This window comes from Hyperoodon ampullatus (genome assembly GCF_949752795.1).
Source record: "Hyperoodon ampullatus genome assembly, chromosome: 2".
Classification (NCBI taxonomy): domain Eukaryota; kingdom Metazoa; phylum Chordata; class Mammalia; order Artiodactyla; family Ziphiidae; genus Hyperoodon; species Hyperoodon ampullatus.
In genome coordinates this window covers 119,774,646-119,789,672 of record NC_136915.1, presented here as the reverse complement: position 1 = coordinate 119,789,672, position 15,027 = coordinate 119,774,646, and the positions used below count along the sequence as shown (strand labels likewise).

General features: G+C 45.0%; 1 protein-coding gene across 2 annotated transcripts in view; it reads right to left on the bottom strand.

Annotated features, from left to right (window-relative positions):
• NOS1AP (nitric oxide synthase 1 adaptor protein) overlaps nucleotides 1-10,327 on the bottom strand; it is a gene marked incomplete at both ends in the record, with an annotated part of 297,461 nt that extends 287,134 nt beyond the window's left edge. For both annotated transcript variants that reach the window (XM_079697747.1, XM_079697748.1), the window contains one exon: nucleotides 10,223-10,327. In XM_079697747.1, coding sequence (XP_079553873.1) covers nucleotides 10,223-10,327 — 105 coding nt within the window. The remainder of the gene's footprint in view (nucleotides 1-10,222) is intronic.
• Between the last annotated feature and the right edge of the window lie 4,700 nt (nucleotides 10,328-15,027).

The window sequence follows — 15,027 nt, the reverse complement described above, 5'->3', positions numbered from 1 at the left end:
AACAGAACCAGCAAGGAGGAGCAGCACAGAATAGGGGACACGTGATGATTCTGCAAGCATGCAAACAGTGTTTCTAACATGCTCACACACAGGCTAATGGAGTTCAGAACGTTCTGAATACAGGGTGCATTGGGCAAGTGCCCTCTTCTTGGCTACCCCTCGGTAGGGAGTCCCAGGTCTCATTCACCTCTCAAGGCTGATCATTTCAACAGTTCTCCTGGAAAGCACTGCAGCTTCAAGAATAAATGGGGGGGGCTTCCCTGGTGGCGCAGTGGTTGAGAGTCCGCCTGCCGATGCAGGGGACACGGGCTCGTGCCCCGGTCTGGGAAGATCCCACGTGCCGCAGAGCGGCTGGGCCCGTGAGCCGTGGCCGCTGGGCCTGTGCATCCGGGGCCTGTGCTCCGCAGCAGGAGAGGCCACAACAGTGAGAGGCCCGCGTACCGCAAAAAAAAAAAAAAAAAAGAATAAATGGGGGGAGTAACCACTGTCCTCAGTTCTCATGGATGGAGCCATAAAAGTGTAAGACACACAAGTCTCGTTGAAGTGTTGCAGAAAACCAACTGGGTTACACGCCGTGGGTAGAGGACCAGGGGTTCTAAAGTGTTCCAACACTCTGGGCACAGAACTTGCTGGAAGTGCCATTTTAAGTAACTTTTAAAGCTAGCTGCTCCAGTGTTTGAAAGGAAATATGATGCTGAATATAAAAATTGAAAAGGGAATTGTAAGCATCACAAGGTATTAATTAATCCCATGATGCAAGATTCCTTCTGCTTAAATTACCTCTGCTTAAAGACATATTTATCCAAGAAATTCAGAGAAAGGCAGTGAATACAGACAACATACAGTACTTAACAAGATTCTGTGATTTTTAATCCGAGCAAGGATTAAAAGACTGGAACAAATGTGATGGGGGCATGTACCAGAAGCTAGTTAACCCCTCCTTATTCCTTCCCAAGGAGGCTGACAGCTATTTTAAGTGCACAAAGTAGTCACGCTGTCTGATTTGCAACTTTGGGAATCAAGAATAATATGGCAGCTAGATGCTTTAGGCAGGCATGTAAAATGAAGATAATACACTACTAGGCCTCTGACTTATTAAAAAAACAGAGTGGGGACTTCCCTGGCGGTAAAGAATCCACCTGTCAATACAGGGGACACGGGTTCGATCCCTGGTCCAGGAAGATCCCACACGCCGCAGAGCAACTAAGCCCATGCACCACAGCTACTGAGCCTGCGCTCTAGAGCCCACAAGCCACAACTACTGAGCCCACGTGCCACAATTACTGCAGTCTGCACACTATAGTATCTGCGTGCCGCAACTACTGAGCCCGCATGCTGCAACTACTGAAGCCCGCACACCTAGAGCCCGTGCTCCACAAGAGAAGCCACCGCAATGAGAAGCCCGCGCACCGCAACGAAGAGTAGCCCCCTCTCACCGCCATTAGAGAAAGCCCACGCACAGCAACGAAGACCCAACGCAGCCAAAAAATAAATACATAAAAATGTTTTAAAAAGAGTGTATGATAATTCCTAGATTAAAATCATGCACAGATGAAATTTAAATTGCAATCTGCAGGACTAAACAACAACAATAATAAAAATAACGACCCATTCTGTGCCAGGCACTATGTTGTTTGCGTGCATAACTCGTCTGCACTAACCCTATGAGGTATGTGATACCTGTATCCTCTTTTTACAGATGAGGATACTAAAAGAGAGATGTTAAGTAACTCGCACAAGTTCACACAGCAAGTGAGGGACAGAGCCAAGATTTGAACCCAAACACAATTTGGCTCCTGGACCCATTTATGCTATGCTGCCAACCAAATTCATGTCATAAAAACTATAAAATAGAAAATTAAAGGAAATAAAGAATTGGGGGTAAAGGGTATTAGTTCATTAATAAGAACATAACAGGTTGAAAATATTTTTTTTACTAATAAATGACAATTATCTACTCCTAAAATTGGCCATGTGTTCTATAATCAAAGATTCTAATTCCATTGCATATCCATCACTGGAATTCCATTTAATTCAGGAAAAATGCTTACCTGGCATTTCCTTTGGAAGGCAGTGGCACTCTGTGAGGTGGGGGTGATGGGGATACCTCCTGGGATCGGGGACTAGTCTCACTAGGGACTGAGAGGTACAGGCCTGAAGCAAGAGAAAAAGCTGGGAGGAGACTAGAGCCAGCTGAGGCATCTCCCACTCTTGGGTGATATAGGAGGGTCCTGGCAGTCCTTGTAGGGAGCATCTTAGAAATTATATTCATTGATTCAAAATACATTTTCTATATGCAAAACACTACAGTCAGCACTGCAGAAGACACAAGTGAGCAGAGGGACAGGGACCCTAATGATGACAATGGGGGGATGAAAATCAGACAAGGGCAAGCAGCTATAATCCATAGCAGGGTCTGGTCAGTCCCTTCCACATAGAGGAGGGACTGGTAACATCCACTTCACTGAGTGACAGTGGACTGGGCCTAAGAGATGGATGGGGAATCACAGGGAGGGTTGAGGGAATGGTAGGTACCCCAGGTGGGCTGAAGCATAGGGTGATTAAAGGGAACTGTTCAAAACCAGAGAGCCCTGAATATCAGGCTAAGAATTTTTGGATCTAATACAGTAGGCTTATAAACTTTTAGTGTCTTTGAGTAGAAGGATATCATAATTATATTTCAGGATAATTAACAGAGCAAAAGTTTATAGGATAAAGTGGAGGCCTCCAGAAGGTAACTGAAACAGTATGGTGAGAGGTGATGAGCATCTGAACCAGCCAGAGGTGAGACAAGAAAAAACAGGCAGGATGCATGGATGGATATCACTGTGAAAATTCAAGGACACAACTCATTTGAAGTGGGGGGATGGTGGGGGGTGGGTGTCTGGGAAAAGGCTGGCCACAATAGGTACTCAATCAACAGCCAATGAGTCCACTGCTCCAAAGTGTCAAGCTTGGTGTCTGAGAAGATGGTGGGGTCATTTAAAGAAGTATGAAGTCATCAGAGAGATTTGAATTCAACCTTGTTGAGCAATGGGGTTAGCAACATGTTCATTGGGGTAGAGATAGCCAGCAGGAAGCTAGAAATAAAAATCTGGAGTCTGGACTAGAGTTAGAGATGTAGGAGCCAACATGCATAACAAGGCGGGAGGGGGAAGGATGAAACTGAGCACTTACCTTACAGGTCAATGTGCAGCAAAGAAGAGAAGGTACAGACAGGGCGGCTATGCATGGCCAATCGAGAGCCTGCAGAGAGATGAGTGAGGCATCCCAAGGAAGACAAGGATAGGCTGTTCAGGGAGAAAACTCAAAACGAATGAGGACAGAGAAGGGTGACAGTAGAACAATTTCTACATGGCAGCCAGGACAGAGGTGGGAAGGACACGGCCAGGGACTGAATGAATATTGAGAAACTGCAGAGAGTAGACCACTCTTTCATGAGGCTTAGCTGTAAAAGGAAGAGGACAACATATTAATGAAGAAAAAGGTGGAGAGTAGAGAGTTTTCACATAGAGAAGGTCACAGCACACTCCAGGGCAGAGGAGTGAGCCAGCAGGGGGAAAGATGGAACAATGCAAAGGTGGGGGTAGGGAGTGATGGGGTAATGAACAAAGACTCAGGAGAGGTGGGCTAGCAGCAGAGGGACGGCAGATGAATCTTAAAAAGAAAGAGGGAAAAAGAAAAAAACTAATCAGACTTCATAATTTAAAACTTTTGTGTTTCAGAAGACGATACCAAGAAAGTGAAAAGACCACCCACAGAATAGGTGAAAACACTTGCAAAGCTACATAATGGATTTGAATACAGAATATATAAAGAGCTCTTACAATTCAGTAATTTTTTTTAAAAAGACAATCCAATTTAAAAATGGGCAAAAGATCTGAATAGACATTTCTCCAAAGATGTGAAAATGGCCAATAAACACATGAAAAGATGTTCTATATCATTATTCATCAGGGAAATGCAAATCAAAACCACAGTGAGATACCACTCCATACCCACTAGGCTGGCTAGAATCAAAAAGCCAGATTATGAGAAGTGTCGGTGAGGATGCAGAGAAATCAGAATCCTAACACACTGCTGGTGGAAAAGTAAAATGGTACAGCCACATCAGAAAACAATCTGGCAGTCCCACAATGGTTAAATATAGTTACCATGTGATCCAGCAATTTCACTCTTACCTACCTACCCATGAGAAATTTAAGCATATATCACACAAAAATTTGTGCACAAAATGTTTACAGCAGCATTATTCATAATAGCTAAAAAACAAACAACCTTAATGTCCATCAACTGATAAATGGACAAACAAAATGTGGTATACCCATACAATGGAATATTATTCAGCCATAAAAAGGAATGGAGTCCTGATACATGCTACAATATGGATGAACCCTGAAAACATCATGCAAAGTGAAAGAAGCCAATCACAAAAACCCACATACACCATGGTTCCATTTATATGAAATGTCCAGAATAGCCAAATCTAGAGACAGAAAGTAGATTAGTAGTTGCTTAGGGCTGGGGTGGATGGGGGTGGGGGGGATGATAGTTAAAGGGTACAGAGTTTCATTTTGAGGTGATGAAAATGTTCTAAAATTGACTGTGGTGATGATTGCACAACAGTATGAATATATTGAAAACTACTTAATGGTATATTTTAAATTAGTGAATTGTATGGTATGTGAATTATAGCTCAATAAAGCTATTAGGGAAAAGGGAGTGGAGGAAAGAAGGAAGTTCTTTATCCAAAAACAGGAAGGAAGGAGGAAAGTAGCAGAGACCAAGTCTGCAGTGAAGGGCAGGAAAGTGGGAAAGATGGAAAGCGGGGTGGGCATGGCTCCAGGCTGCTGGGGGAGCAGGATAAGGGCAGCAGGTCACTGAGGAGCTAAGGGCAGCCTCAAGGCAATGAGGTGAGAGGAAGCAGATAATGATGGTCAAAGAAAGCATTCTGAAGATTTGAGTTCTGGAAGTAGCAGCATTATGAGTAAGCGATAATAAACAATGAGTCTGATTAGGGTCTTGGACACGGATGATTGGCAAAGGTCAGCATGACGAATGAGTGTGAGATTCTGACCACTAAATGGACTGGGACATTTTGGGCAAAAGAGACATGGCAAAATCATGAAATGTACAGATAAGGTAGAAATACATTTGCCCATCAAATTCCAAAACACCAGCTCCAGAGGAACACCCTGGGGCACCTGAGAGCAAAATAAGGGTGAATAAAAACAGGTATTATTTCTGAGCAGTGCTGTATCTTTGAGACTCATCATCCCCCAAAGATTCATCTGGTCCAGGCAGAAGATAACAATGGATATTAAAGCATCTGGACAAATACCTAATAAGGTGAAATAACCTGCACTTCAATGATGACATCAGCGAATACACCAGGGCCTCTATCTGAATTCCTACTTGTTCACAATCCTGGAAGACAGGACCCTTTGGGGGGTGGGCGGGGGAGGGGAGAGTGCACACCCAGAATATAGCAGAGTTGTTTCTGAGAGCTTTTTACCACACACCACAGGTTAGGTTTGAGTTAGAGTACCCCATTTATGGTGAACCAACCTATGTAATGTCCTAATCTGGAAGCCCTCAAGACAGCGTGTTCAAGAGGCATCGCAGGTAGCCTGCTGTGTGGGGTTACTGTAATCTCTAAAATCTACATCATGGAAACCATCAGCCAGTGAAGCCATTTAGCAGGGAGGGAATAATGGCCAGAGAATTCAGTTCAGATTTGACCAAGGACTCCCAAATCCCCCAAATCACTCAGCAATAAGACAATACATTTACTGCTTTCAGACTTCCTACAACTGGAAATTTCTTCCACTTGATAAATAATTTGATGTTGCTGGCTATATATATATATGTACCTGATGTTGGAGGAGGGGGTTATACACAGAAGCACAAGACAAGGTACTCAAAGAACATTCGACATCACTGGAGAAGCTATATGCAGAGGAGAAAGAACACAAAATTTTATGATTGACCATGATCCAAGGATGGCTTTGGCAATATCTCTCATCCCACGTGCACTCTTGCACTGTGACCTTGACACTCCCCACCAAGAAGTGAAGAATACTTCTCCTCCCCTTGAATCTGAGCCAGCCTATGGTCCAATTTGACCAACAGAACGCAGCAGAAGTGACTCTGTGTAACTTTGGAGGCCAGGCCTTAAGAGCTTCCACCTTCCCTGCTTGGAACACTCCCTCTTGAAAGCCAGCTGCCAGATCAAAGGGCCACCATGCTATAAGGAAATCCAAGCTACCCAATGCAGAGAACCTGCACGCGGAGGACTACCAAAGCACAACCATGAGAGTGAAGCCTTCTAGGACCTTCCAGCCCAGCCACAGCAGAATGAAGCCAAGTGAGTGATCCAGTCCACACCACATGCAGCAGAAGAACAGCCCAGCTGAGCCCTGCCTGAACTCCTGACCCACGAATCATGAGCAGATTAAACAGACATTGTTTTATGCCACTGAGTTTTGGGGTAGGCTGTTAAGCAGCAACAGATAACTGAAACCAACGTGAAGCCAGGAAACCAGGGATGAGTCCTGGTTCTGTTCTCACCTAGCTATGTGACCCTAGGTCGACGACTTCCCCTCTGGACCTCAACTTCCTCATCTGTAAAATGAGGAGGCTGTACGAGGTGAGCTAAGGTGCTTTCCAGTTCTGACAGGCTGCGCCACACATGCCCAGATCAGTGAACGGGCTAGGCAACGAGAGCTAGGAATACAGAGGGAGCTACTACTTCAGGATGAAGTTAAGGAACCATGGACGAGGAATCAAAAGGACTGGAGTGTAAGGCTTAAATGAGGCAGCACCTAGAACAATACATGGTCCATAGTAAGTGCTCACTAAATATCAGCTATAATCATTATTCTTTCATCTTATCAGTTCTGGGACTCTGGACAAGTTAATCTCTCTGAGCCCCAATTTTTTCATCTGAAAAACAGAGATAACACTAATGTCCCAATTTCCACATGAGGAAAAGTTTGTGTGTGTGAAAGTCGCATGCAAATCAAAAATCACCTACAAACGTAAAGCATAACTATGTTATTAATACTCTTATTCTTTGCACCACTGTCATGAGAAGTCTTCTTCTCACCCAGCAAGCAGAGACAGCCAGTTGATGGCACTGGCCACCAAGAAGGCATATCGGGAAAGGGAGAGGGAGAGACAAATACAAAGGAGCCACACAAGCTTTCAAGCCAAGAAGGATTTTACCACCCACCCACCAGCAACGGTCAGTGAGCCAGGTGCCCTTTCTGACACGGAGGGCACTATCCCTTAAGAGCAGCTCCCAGACCAAGGTTATATCTTGAAAGAGCCTAGCACTAAAAGTTTGAATAATTTTCTACATCAGAGTCAGAGAGGCCAACAACCTAAGGATGCCCCACCAGTGAACCGTGAATCAGACCAACCGCCCAGCATAGAGTGAACATTCCATAAAAAATATTAAATGAATAAGCATTGCATTTGAGAGTCTGAAGTCAAAGCTCCCAGGTTTAGATCCTGTCTCTGCCATACCCAGCTATGTGCACTAAAGCAGGCAACATATCGTCATTTATAAGGTATAAGGAGATCCACCTCCGGGGAAGCAGTGAGAATTACATGAAGTACTGCAGGTGAAAAACCTCTAGGATCCTACTTGATAGTTAAATGCACGGTGTGTTTTTTAAGTGCACAGAACCTCTGGCACCCAGATGCCCTTCAACCCTAGCCATAACCTTTTCAATCTCCGCGGCACCCTGAAAATGAGCGGCATCCATCCAAAAAGTCATTCCATCCAGTGTTGATTCTGAAAAACTGCCAGCCCTTGGGAGTGAAAGACCTGGGCTCATTTTCCAAGAGTATCTGACAAGGCAGCACTAATACATTTACATTTTACAGCCTGTGCTTTTCCAAAACAAGGAATGAGTGTGTTGTGGATTTAACCCTGAACACCCAGTGATCGTGCAGTTCCACGGACACTGCTCGGAAGGGATGTGAAAACCAGCCAGATGAGGTGCTTGCCAGGTGCTCATGAGACAGAAAAGCTTCTGCTTCCACCTCTACTCAGGTCTTGGTTGACATGATTTGAATGTACTGGTGTCCAGCATCGATCACCAACAGCTGGGAGTTAGGACCCAGTTCTCAAGGTCAGCCCTGTCCTTTCTTCCCTACCTCACCATTCTCAAAGCAGAACCCATGGTTCACCATGTCCCACATCTGCATTGGGAACACAGCTGCGACCAACTGTGGTTCCCCTTCCTCTTATGGAGCACCACTGTCTGTGAATCCAGGCAAGTTACTATAGGAACTACACCACACAACCCCCAGACATTTGCTTAGAAAAGAAACTACATGTTGGGAAAGAGAGGGTAAGATCCAGCAAGCTGGAGGCAAGCCTGAAGCCAGTGTTTCTCAAAGTCTGGTCCCAACCACCTGCATTAAATCACCTGGAATGCTCCTTAGAGGTGCACAGTCCTGGGCTCTCCCCAGAGGTGTCAGATTAGAATTGGAGGTGGCAAGAATCCGACTCTAACAACCTCACCTGGTGATTATTATGCATGCTAGGTTATGAGTCCTAGCGAGGACCAAATGCAGAGACTGTGAGAAAAGAATTAAAAGGTTAAAAACACTTTATTTCTGATCTTTCTTCTTTTGTTCATTCTTGCAAAACAGAGCTCTGGTGAACCAAACAAGACAAAAGCCAATTTCCCAGTTTATGCATGTCCAAGAAAATTAAATCATGACGCGACGAAAACTCATACTTGAAAATTTTAAAACCTGCTCACCAAAGCAACAGGCCTGGACAAAAATTAATCCAAACATCCTATATTAGACCAACCAGCTCTATTCTGAGAGAAGCAAGATAAGATCTTGGCTACAGCCCCACTCTGGTCCCAGCCATACCCAGTAATTCAGCTCTGCATTCCACTGCAGGGTTTGATGTCTGGGGAAACAGGGGGTGCCCTCCTAGCTCTAGCAAATATGGCTGGGGGAAGGTTATTCAGGGAGAAAAAAAAAAAGGTAAGATTTAAGAACTCACACATCTCCATGAGAAGGAAGAATAATCGAAAGTAACTGACCACATTGGACTCATATCAGACACTCAAAAAGATGTCTCAAGAAGTGAAGGAAATAGCCACCTGATGGAGTAACCCTTGCCTGAGATGCTAACACCCTGCCATCTACGAAGCCATAAAGGAGAAAAAGGGAATGAAGACTGTCTCCACATCGGAAGTACTACCTTTTCAAAACCAGAAGACACAACCTACTTGGAGGGGTAGTATTTTCTGTCACTTACCAGTGACAGGCACACAGTAGGTGCTGAGCATCCCTGAGTCTTGGGGGGAGGGCGTCAAGCTGCATGAAGGAAGAGCAGAAACACTCTTCCCCTGTGATGCGCAGCAGGAACCCCAGCTGTAATCTCAGAAACCAGAACTCCTCACTCTGGGAAGTGCATCACGGGGTGGGGGGGGCAGCCTTATTCACACCTCATGGTGCAGTACAGAGGCTTCCGCCCCGCCCCCTCTCCCAAGGATGGACCTGGGGTTTTGAGCTGAAAATTCCAGTCACCCCCGATAAATTCTTCAGCAGCGGTCCCCTACTAGCTGCTGAAACTTAACATTAAGCCACAAAACTAGTAACCGGGCGGCTTTCACCACACCTCCCCCCCTTCAATGACTGGCACTTGCAAAGGAGTCGTAGCAAATAAGGCGTTTAGGAAGTGACCCTTGACACCTGGCCGGGGTTACCTGGAATCTAAAAACGAAAACCACCCCTGTATTATTTTCTTCAATCAGGAAGCAGGTATTGCCCCTTTAAAAGACCTTCCTGAAAGCACCTCTCCCAAGGGATCCCAACAGGTAAATAACACCAAAGCTTCCCTAAATCGATTCTAAAGAACCACGTCCAGGCTGCGCTCACCCACTGGCTTCTCCTCCTCAGAAGAAGGGATCCGGGAAGTAACTCAATCAGTCCTGGATGGGTAAGGATGGGGGAGTCTGCAGGTGGGAGGAGGGGGGTGAAGCAACACGGCTCAAACTTTGCAGTTGCTCTTTAGCAGTTCTGGGCAGGAGCCCGCGGAACTCTATACAGAGAAGGGGAGTCACCCTCCCTAACAGAAAGGCCCCCAAATCAGCCTAACCCACCAGCTCTGCGTCCGGGATGGCTCCGCATCCCGTCCACTCACACATGCCCCTCCGGGGCAGTGCCCTCCCCGAGGCCCCCTCACCTTGGCCTCGAAGCAGATGCCGTGCTGGAAGGCGTCCTCGTTGTGCAAGGGGATCCGCAGGTCGTGCCCATCGTCCACAAGGTTGTACTTGGTTTTGCTGGGCATGGTGACCCGCGGTGGACCGGCTCCTCCAGAGGCGGCGGCGGCGGTGGCAGGAAGGGGCTGGCGAGACCCAGGAGAGGGGAGGCGAGAGCTGGGGGCGACGGCGCGCGGAGGGGGCGCAAGCGGAGGGGCGCCCTGGCCGCGCGGCGGCAGTGGAAGCCAGGACTCGGAGCGACGCCGAGGGCCGGGCTGCAGCAGGCGCGGATGCGGGCGACGCGAGCGGCGCTGTGGCCGCGCAATTCCTACCGGCGAGGAGGGTGGCGGGGGCGGCAGCGGGAGCTGGCGGCGCGACGACCGGGCTGGGGGAGGGGAGCAGTGGGCGCGCGGCCCGCGGCGGGACTGGGCGCGGCACTGGCCCGGGAGCAGTGGCGCGGACAGACCGGGACGAGGAAGAAAAGGCGGCAGCGGCAGCGGAGCGGGGTGCCTGTCACGGAGACGCCGGATCAGCCGCCGGCGAGCGGCTCCTCCTGCGGGGTGGGCCCGGGCCGGCTCCTCCCGCGGGGCGTCCAGGCCCCGCCCGCCGCCGGGTCCGCCCCCGCGCTGCCCGCCGAGCAGGTGAAAGTCCCCGAGAGCGCCGCGCCCGGTCCTGCCCGCGTCCAACGGCCCGACCCCGGGAACTTCGCCCTGGCCCTAGGCAGCCGGGGTCTCAGGAACCCGGGCTCAGTCCTGTTTTTGTTTTTTGCAGTCAGAGTCTGAGCCAAGCTACTGATAGCAGCAGCGGCGCCTTGGATTTTCTGTTTTTGTTTTTTGTTTTGGGAGGGGGAGGGGCGGTGTTTATTGTTTTGTTTTTATGTTTTACCAGGAAGGCCCAAGTCCTGGCCCATATATATATATTCAGATCTGCACTGAGAGTCCCCTTTTCTCTGGAGAATCAAGACTGCACCCAAATGGGAGAGTATCGCAAGTGCTTTGTGTTCGTTCCTTTGAGCAGTGATTTGTGACTTGTGTATTGGGGGGTTGTGGAGATGCCTTTGGGGATGGTTTTAGTATTTAAAAGCCATCAGCCTTGTGGAAATGGAGTAGGCCAAAAAAGAGTACTAAGGACAAAAGAATCCACCACCTTTTTATTTTCTTGAACAACCTATAACCGGGTATGGACAAAATGAACTTCCAAGTTATTTCTGTCTTATATTATTCTTCCTATCTTAGTAAGTGCTTGAGTTCAGTTTGCCTATTGTTAAAAGGAGGCCCATTCACTTTTCTCCTTTACATCAAGAGTTTTTTGTCAGGCAAAAATGTGCAAAGGAGGAGGCCAAAGGGGCAGTTACTGACCAATTATTTAGTATCTATCAAACCCCATGGGTAGAGGTACATGATAACTATGATTTACATGGCTTAATATTACCCCAGAGTCACCAAAAGCAACCAAACAGCCCGGTGCCAAGGCCAGCCCAACCTGAGATCCCTGAGACCAGATGGTCAGCTCCTCTGTTGAATTCATCAACTTAAACCGCTTTTAATACCTTGTGGACACATCCACCCAGGGCAACCTGAAATCCAAACGTCATTGACTGCTTGTTGTATAGTCAAGGTTTGGTGTCACCATAAAGCATCACAATGAAATTACTTGCAAAAGGCATGTCTTCCTATACTATTTCAATGAGAAATTTATGTAGGAGAATGCCATAATATAATTATGGCCATAATTATATTTCTGATTTTGTCCCATAGTGCTAACATACAATTGCCCTTTCCTATATATTGCCTACTCCTTATCTGCTGAAATTACTGCTCAAGATGTAGCATCTTATGGGATATCTCCTTATATAAAATCAAGCTGATGACTAAAATTAATCACATATATTATGCTGTATAGATTTTATTCATAAATATTAGTAAGAACCAAAAATAATTTGCACTGAGGAAATGCACCACTAACCTTTTTATAAATACAGGACATGAAAGTCTAATCAGGCATGTTTGACTCTTTGAATGTCACCGTGGTTTTAATATGCATCATAATGCACTCTCTAAAACCTGGCACAGGAACTCAACAACTAAAAGGCAAGACCTTAAGTACTTCATTTACATCTCATATTCCCTCCTGAATTTAAAAAGTCTTCTGAACTCCAAATGGCCTTTTCTTCTAGATTAACTTGGGTCCCACTGGACTGCTACATTTACCAGAATTTCATATCTAACTCTGTAACACATTCTTTGTAGACCAGACACAAAAAGCTAAAGCTCCAAAGATATTTCAGGATCTAGTATAGAGACTACTACATGGTAGACATCCAATAATTATTTATGGAATTGAATAATAATAATAGCTAATATTCATTGAGCTTTCTCTATGTGTCAGGCATTGTTCTTAGAGCCTTGCCTGTATTATCTCATGTATTATTCACAACAACCCTTAGGTAAAGCCCCATTTTATGAAGAAACTGAGGCAGAGAGGGCTACATAACTTGCCCAAGGTCACACACAAATTAGAAAGAAGCCAGAATTTGAATCCAATTCTTTGTTAAGAAGTGTTTCCATCGGCCTGGATTGTCATGAAAATCGTATTGCAAACGACATGCGTATCAAATGCAGGGTCCATGTTTTATTTAGGTGTATTTTGTTGCTAAGCTATATTTATTCCACTTCAGTTAGGTGAAATGTTCCCAAAAGAAGAGGACTGTCCTCTGCTTTGGCCTACACCTACTATAACGTCAGAGCCACACAGGCACAAAAACACCCTTCTTCCAGAAACAATGTGCATCCAAAGTAATTTCCTTTTTTTTAAGCAGTGATTTCAATCTTGTTTTTGCACCTTTAAATACAAGTGAATTTCACCCACAGCCTTTCCAAATTTTTTTAACGTTTTATTTCTTAAAGTGAATGATAGGTACATGTATCACTTTCCATATCCGTCTGTATTGTAAACATTGCATAATACAATTTTAATCTGAAGTACACTTAATTAAACTATAAATTGCTAAAGCATACAATACTTCCTATGTTAAATTTTATTAAAACTTTGTTTAAAAATGAATCGGAAAAAATCCTAACACAGAACTTTAGAACTGGAAACTGCTCAGAGATCGTCTAATCCAGCTCCTTCATAAAGCCAAAGGAATAGAAACCCAGAGAGGTTAAGTAATTTGCCTAATCATCACTATAGACTAGATCTCCTAACTCAGTAATCTTTTCATCACACGAATATGGGTTAAAAATAAATTGCCAGCAAACTATATTTGTAGCACACAGTTGGAACTGAGAAAATTAATTGGCTTTTGATCATAAAATACCTGCTTTTCTATGCTAAGCACTTCCTGTGCATTGTCTCACTTGACCGTAAGAAGTAGGTACTATATCAGTATCCACATTTTACAGATGAAGAAACTGAGGCTGGCAAGGGGAATAGCTTGTGTAGGTCATAGAGCGGTAAGTCCTAAGACTCCTTTCATGACTATAACCAACAAAGAATGAAGAGTATGTCAGCTTGCTCAGTACTGCTCAGATACACACACAGAACTCACAAAATCTTTGTATAAATAATAGTATTAAATATTAACAACATGTAATGATTTCTTTCCATTAGCTAACAGCTAACTCCAAAAAGCTCCAATTATTTTTTCATGGCACGATTTTTACCTGACACTGTTTCCCCAGGCGTATAGATTTAGAAATCATTAGCCCATTTTAACAGGTGGCAGTAAAGATGTTAAGTGATTTCTCTGCCACCCCCCCAAACATCCTCTATCACTAATAGTCTCTGATCCAAGTTTGGCTTATTATGATCTTTTCTTATGTAAGCAAAAATTTAGGATGTTTGCCCCATAAAAAAGATTATTCTAAAAGGTATCACATATTCTGATGCTGGCCTACATATTTTTCCCCTTAATTGAAACTGCCTCCCCCACTTAACCCCCTTTATAAGGGCAAGCCGCATTTCCTATTGAGTCATTTATTTCTGTTTTAAAGGTAAATCTTTCTACAAAATTAAGCAAGTTATATTTTTATAAATTGAATACTCTTTCTAATCAACTCCCAGACAGGTATAACTTTTGGGTTCCAAGATTTCCTCAACAGCTCACTAGTGCAGGCAAAATTAGAGGAAGAGGGAATGCACGTTGAGTGGGAAGAAGTGGCAGGAGGTCCCTCCCTCCGTAGCACTTTCCTCACACACCCCTGGACCAGAAAGGCATAAAACAAACAGATCGAAGGGTATGGCTATTTTCAGAGGGCCTGCAGACTGCTTAACAGCCTTCTTCCTCTTGGAACACTTGTGGAGAATTAAGAGATCTAGAGAAAGGAGCAAGACCTGACGAATTTTGAGGTGAAGAAAGAAGGTTGGGTTTCCCTTTTTCTTATACATTCTTCTAAGAATCTCTCTTGGATGGTGTACCCATTCCCTGCTTCTAATTCAAAAGATTCTTTTTCAGGTTAAAGTTAATAGCTGGGCTTCTTAGCCCTGCTTAATATTTCAGGTGAGAAATATTTATTGATTCGACAGCTTTTGGTCAAAAAGCCTTTCCATCAAAGGCAATAAAATAATATCTAACAAATATTCCTGCTATAATAGTTTCCTAGGGGTAGCAGGGGTTATAAGAGAGGTATATACACCCTTAGTGCAACAGACACTTTTAAGTGCAGAAGGTAATCTAAGTATGATCAAAGTAAAAAGTGAGAGGCACAATTTCTAAGTGTCATGGGACGGAAGGGAAGGAGAAAACTCACTGGGACCAGCATGGTCAGGAAAGACTTCAAGAAAAAGG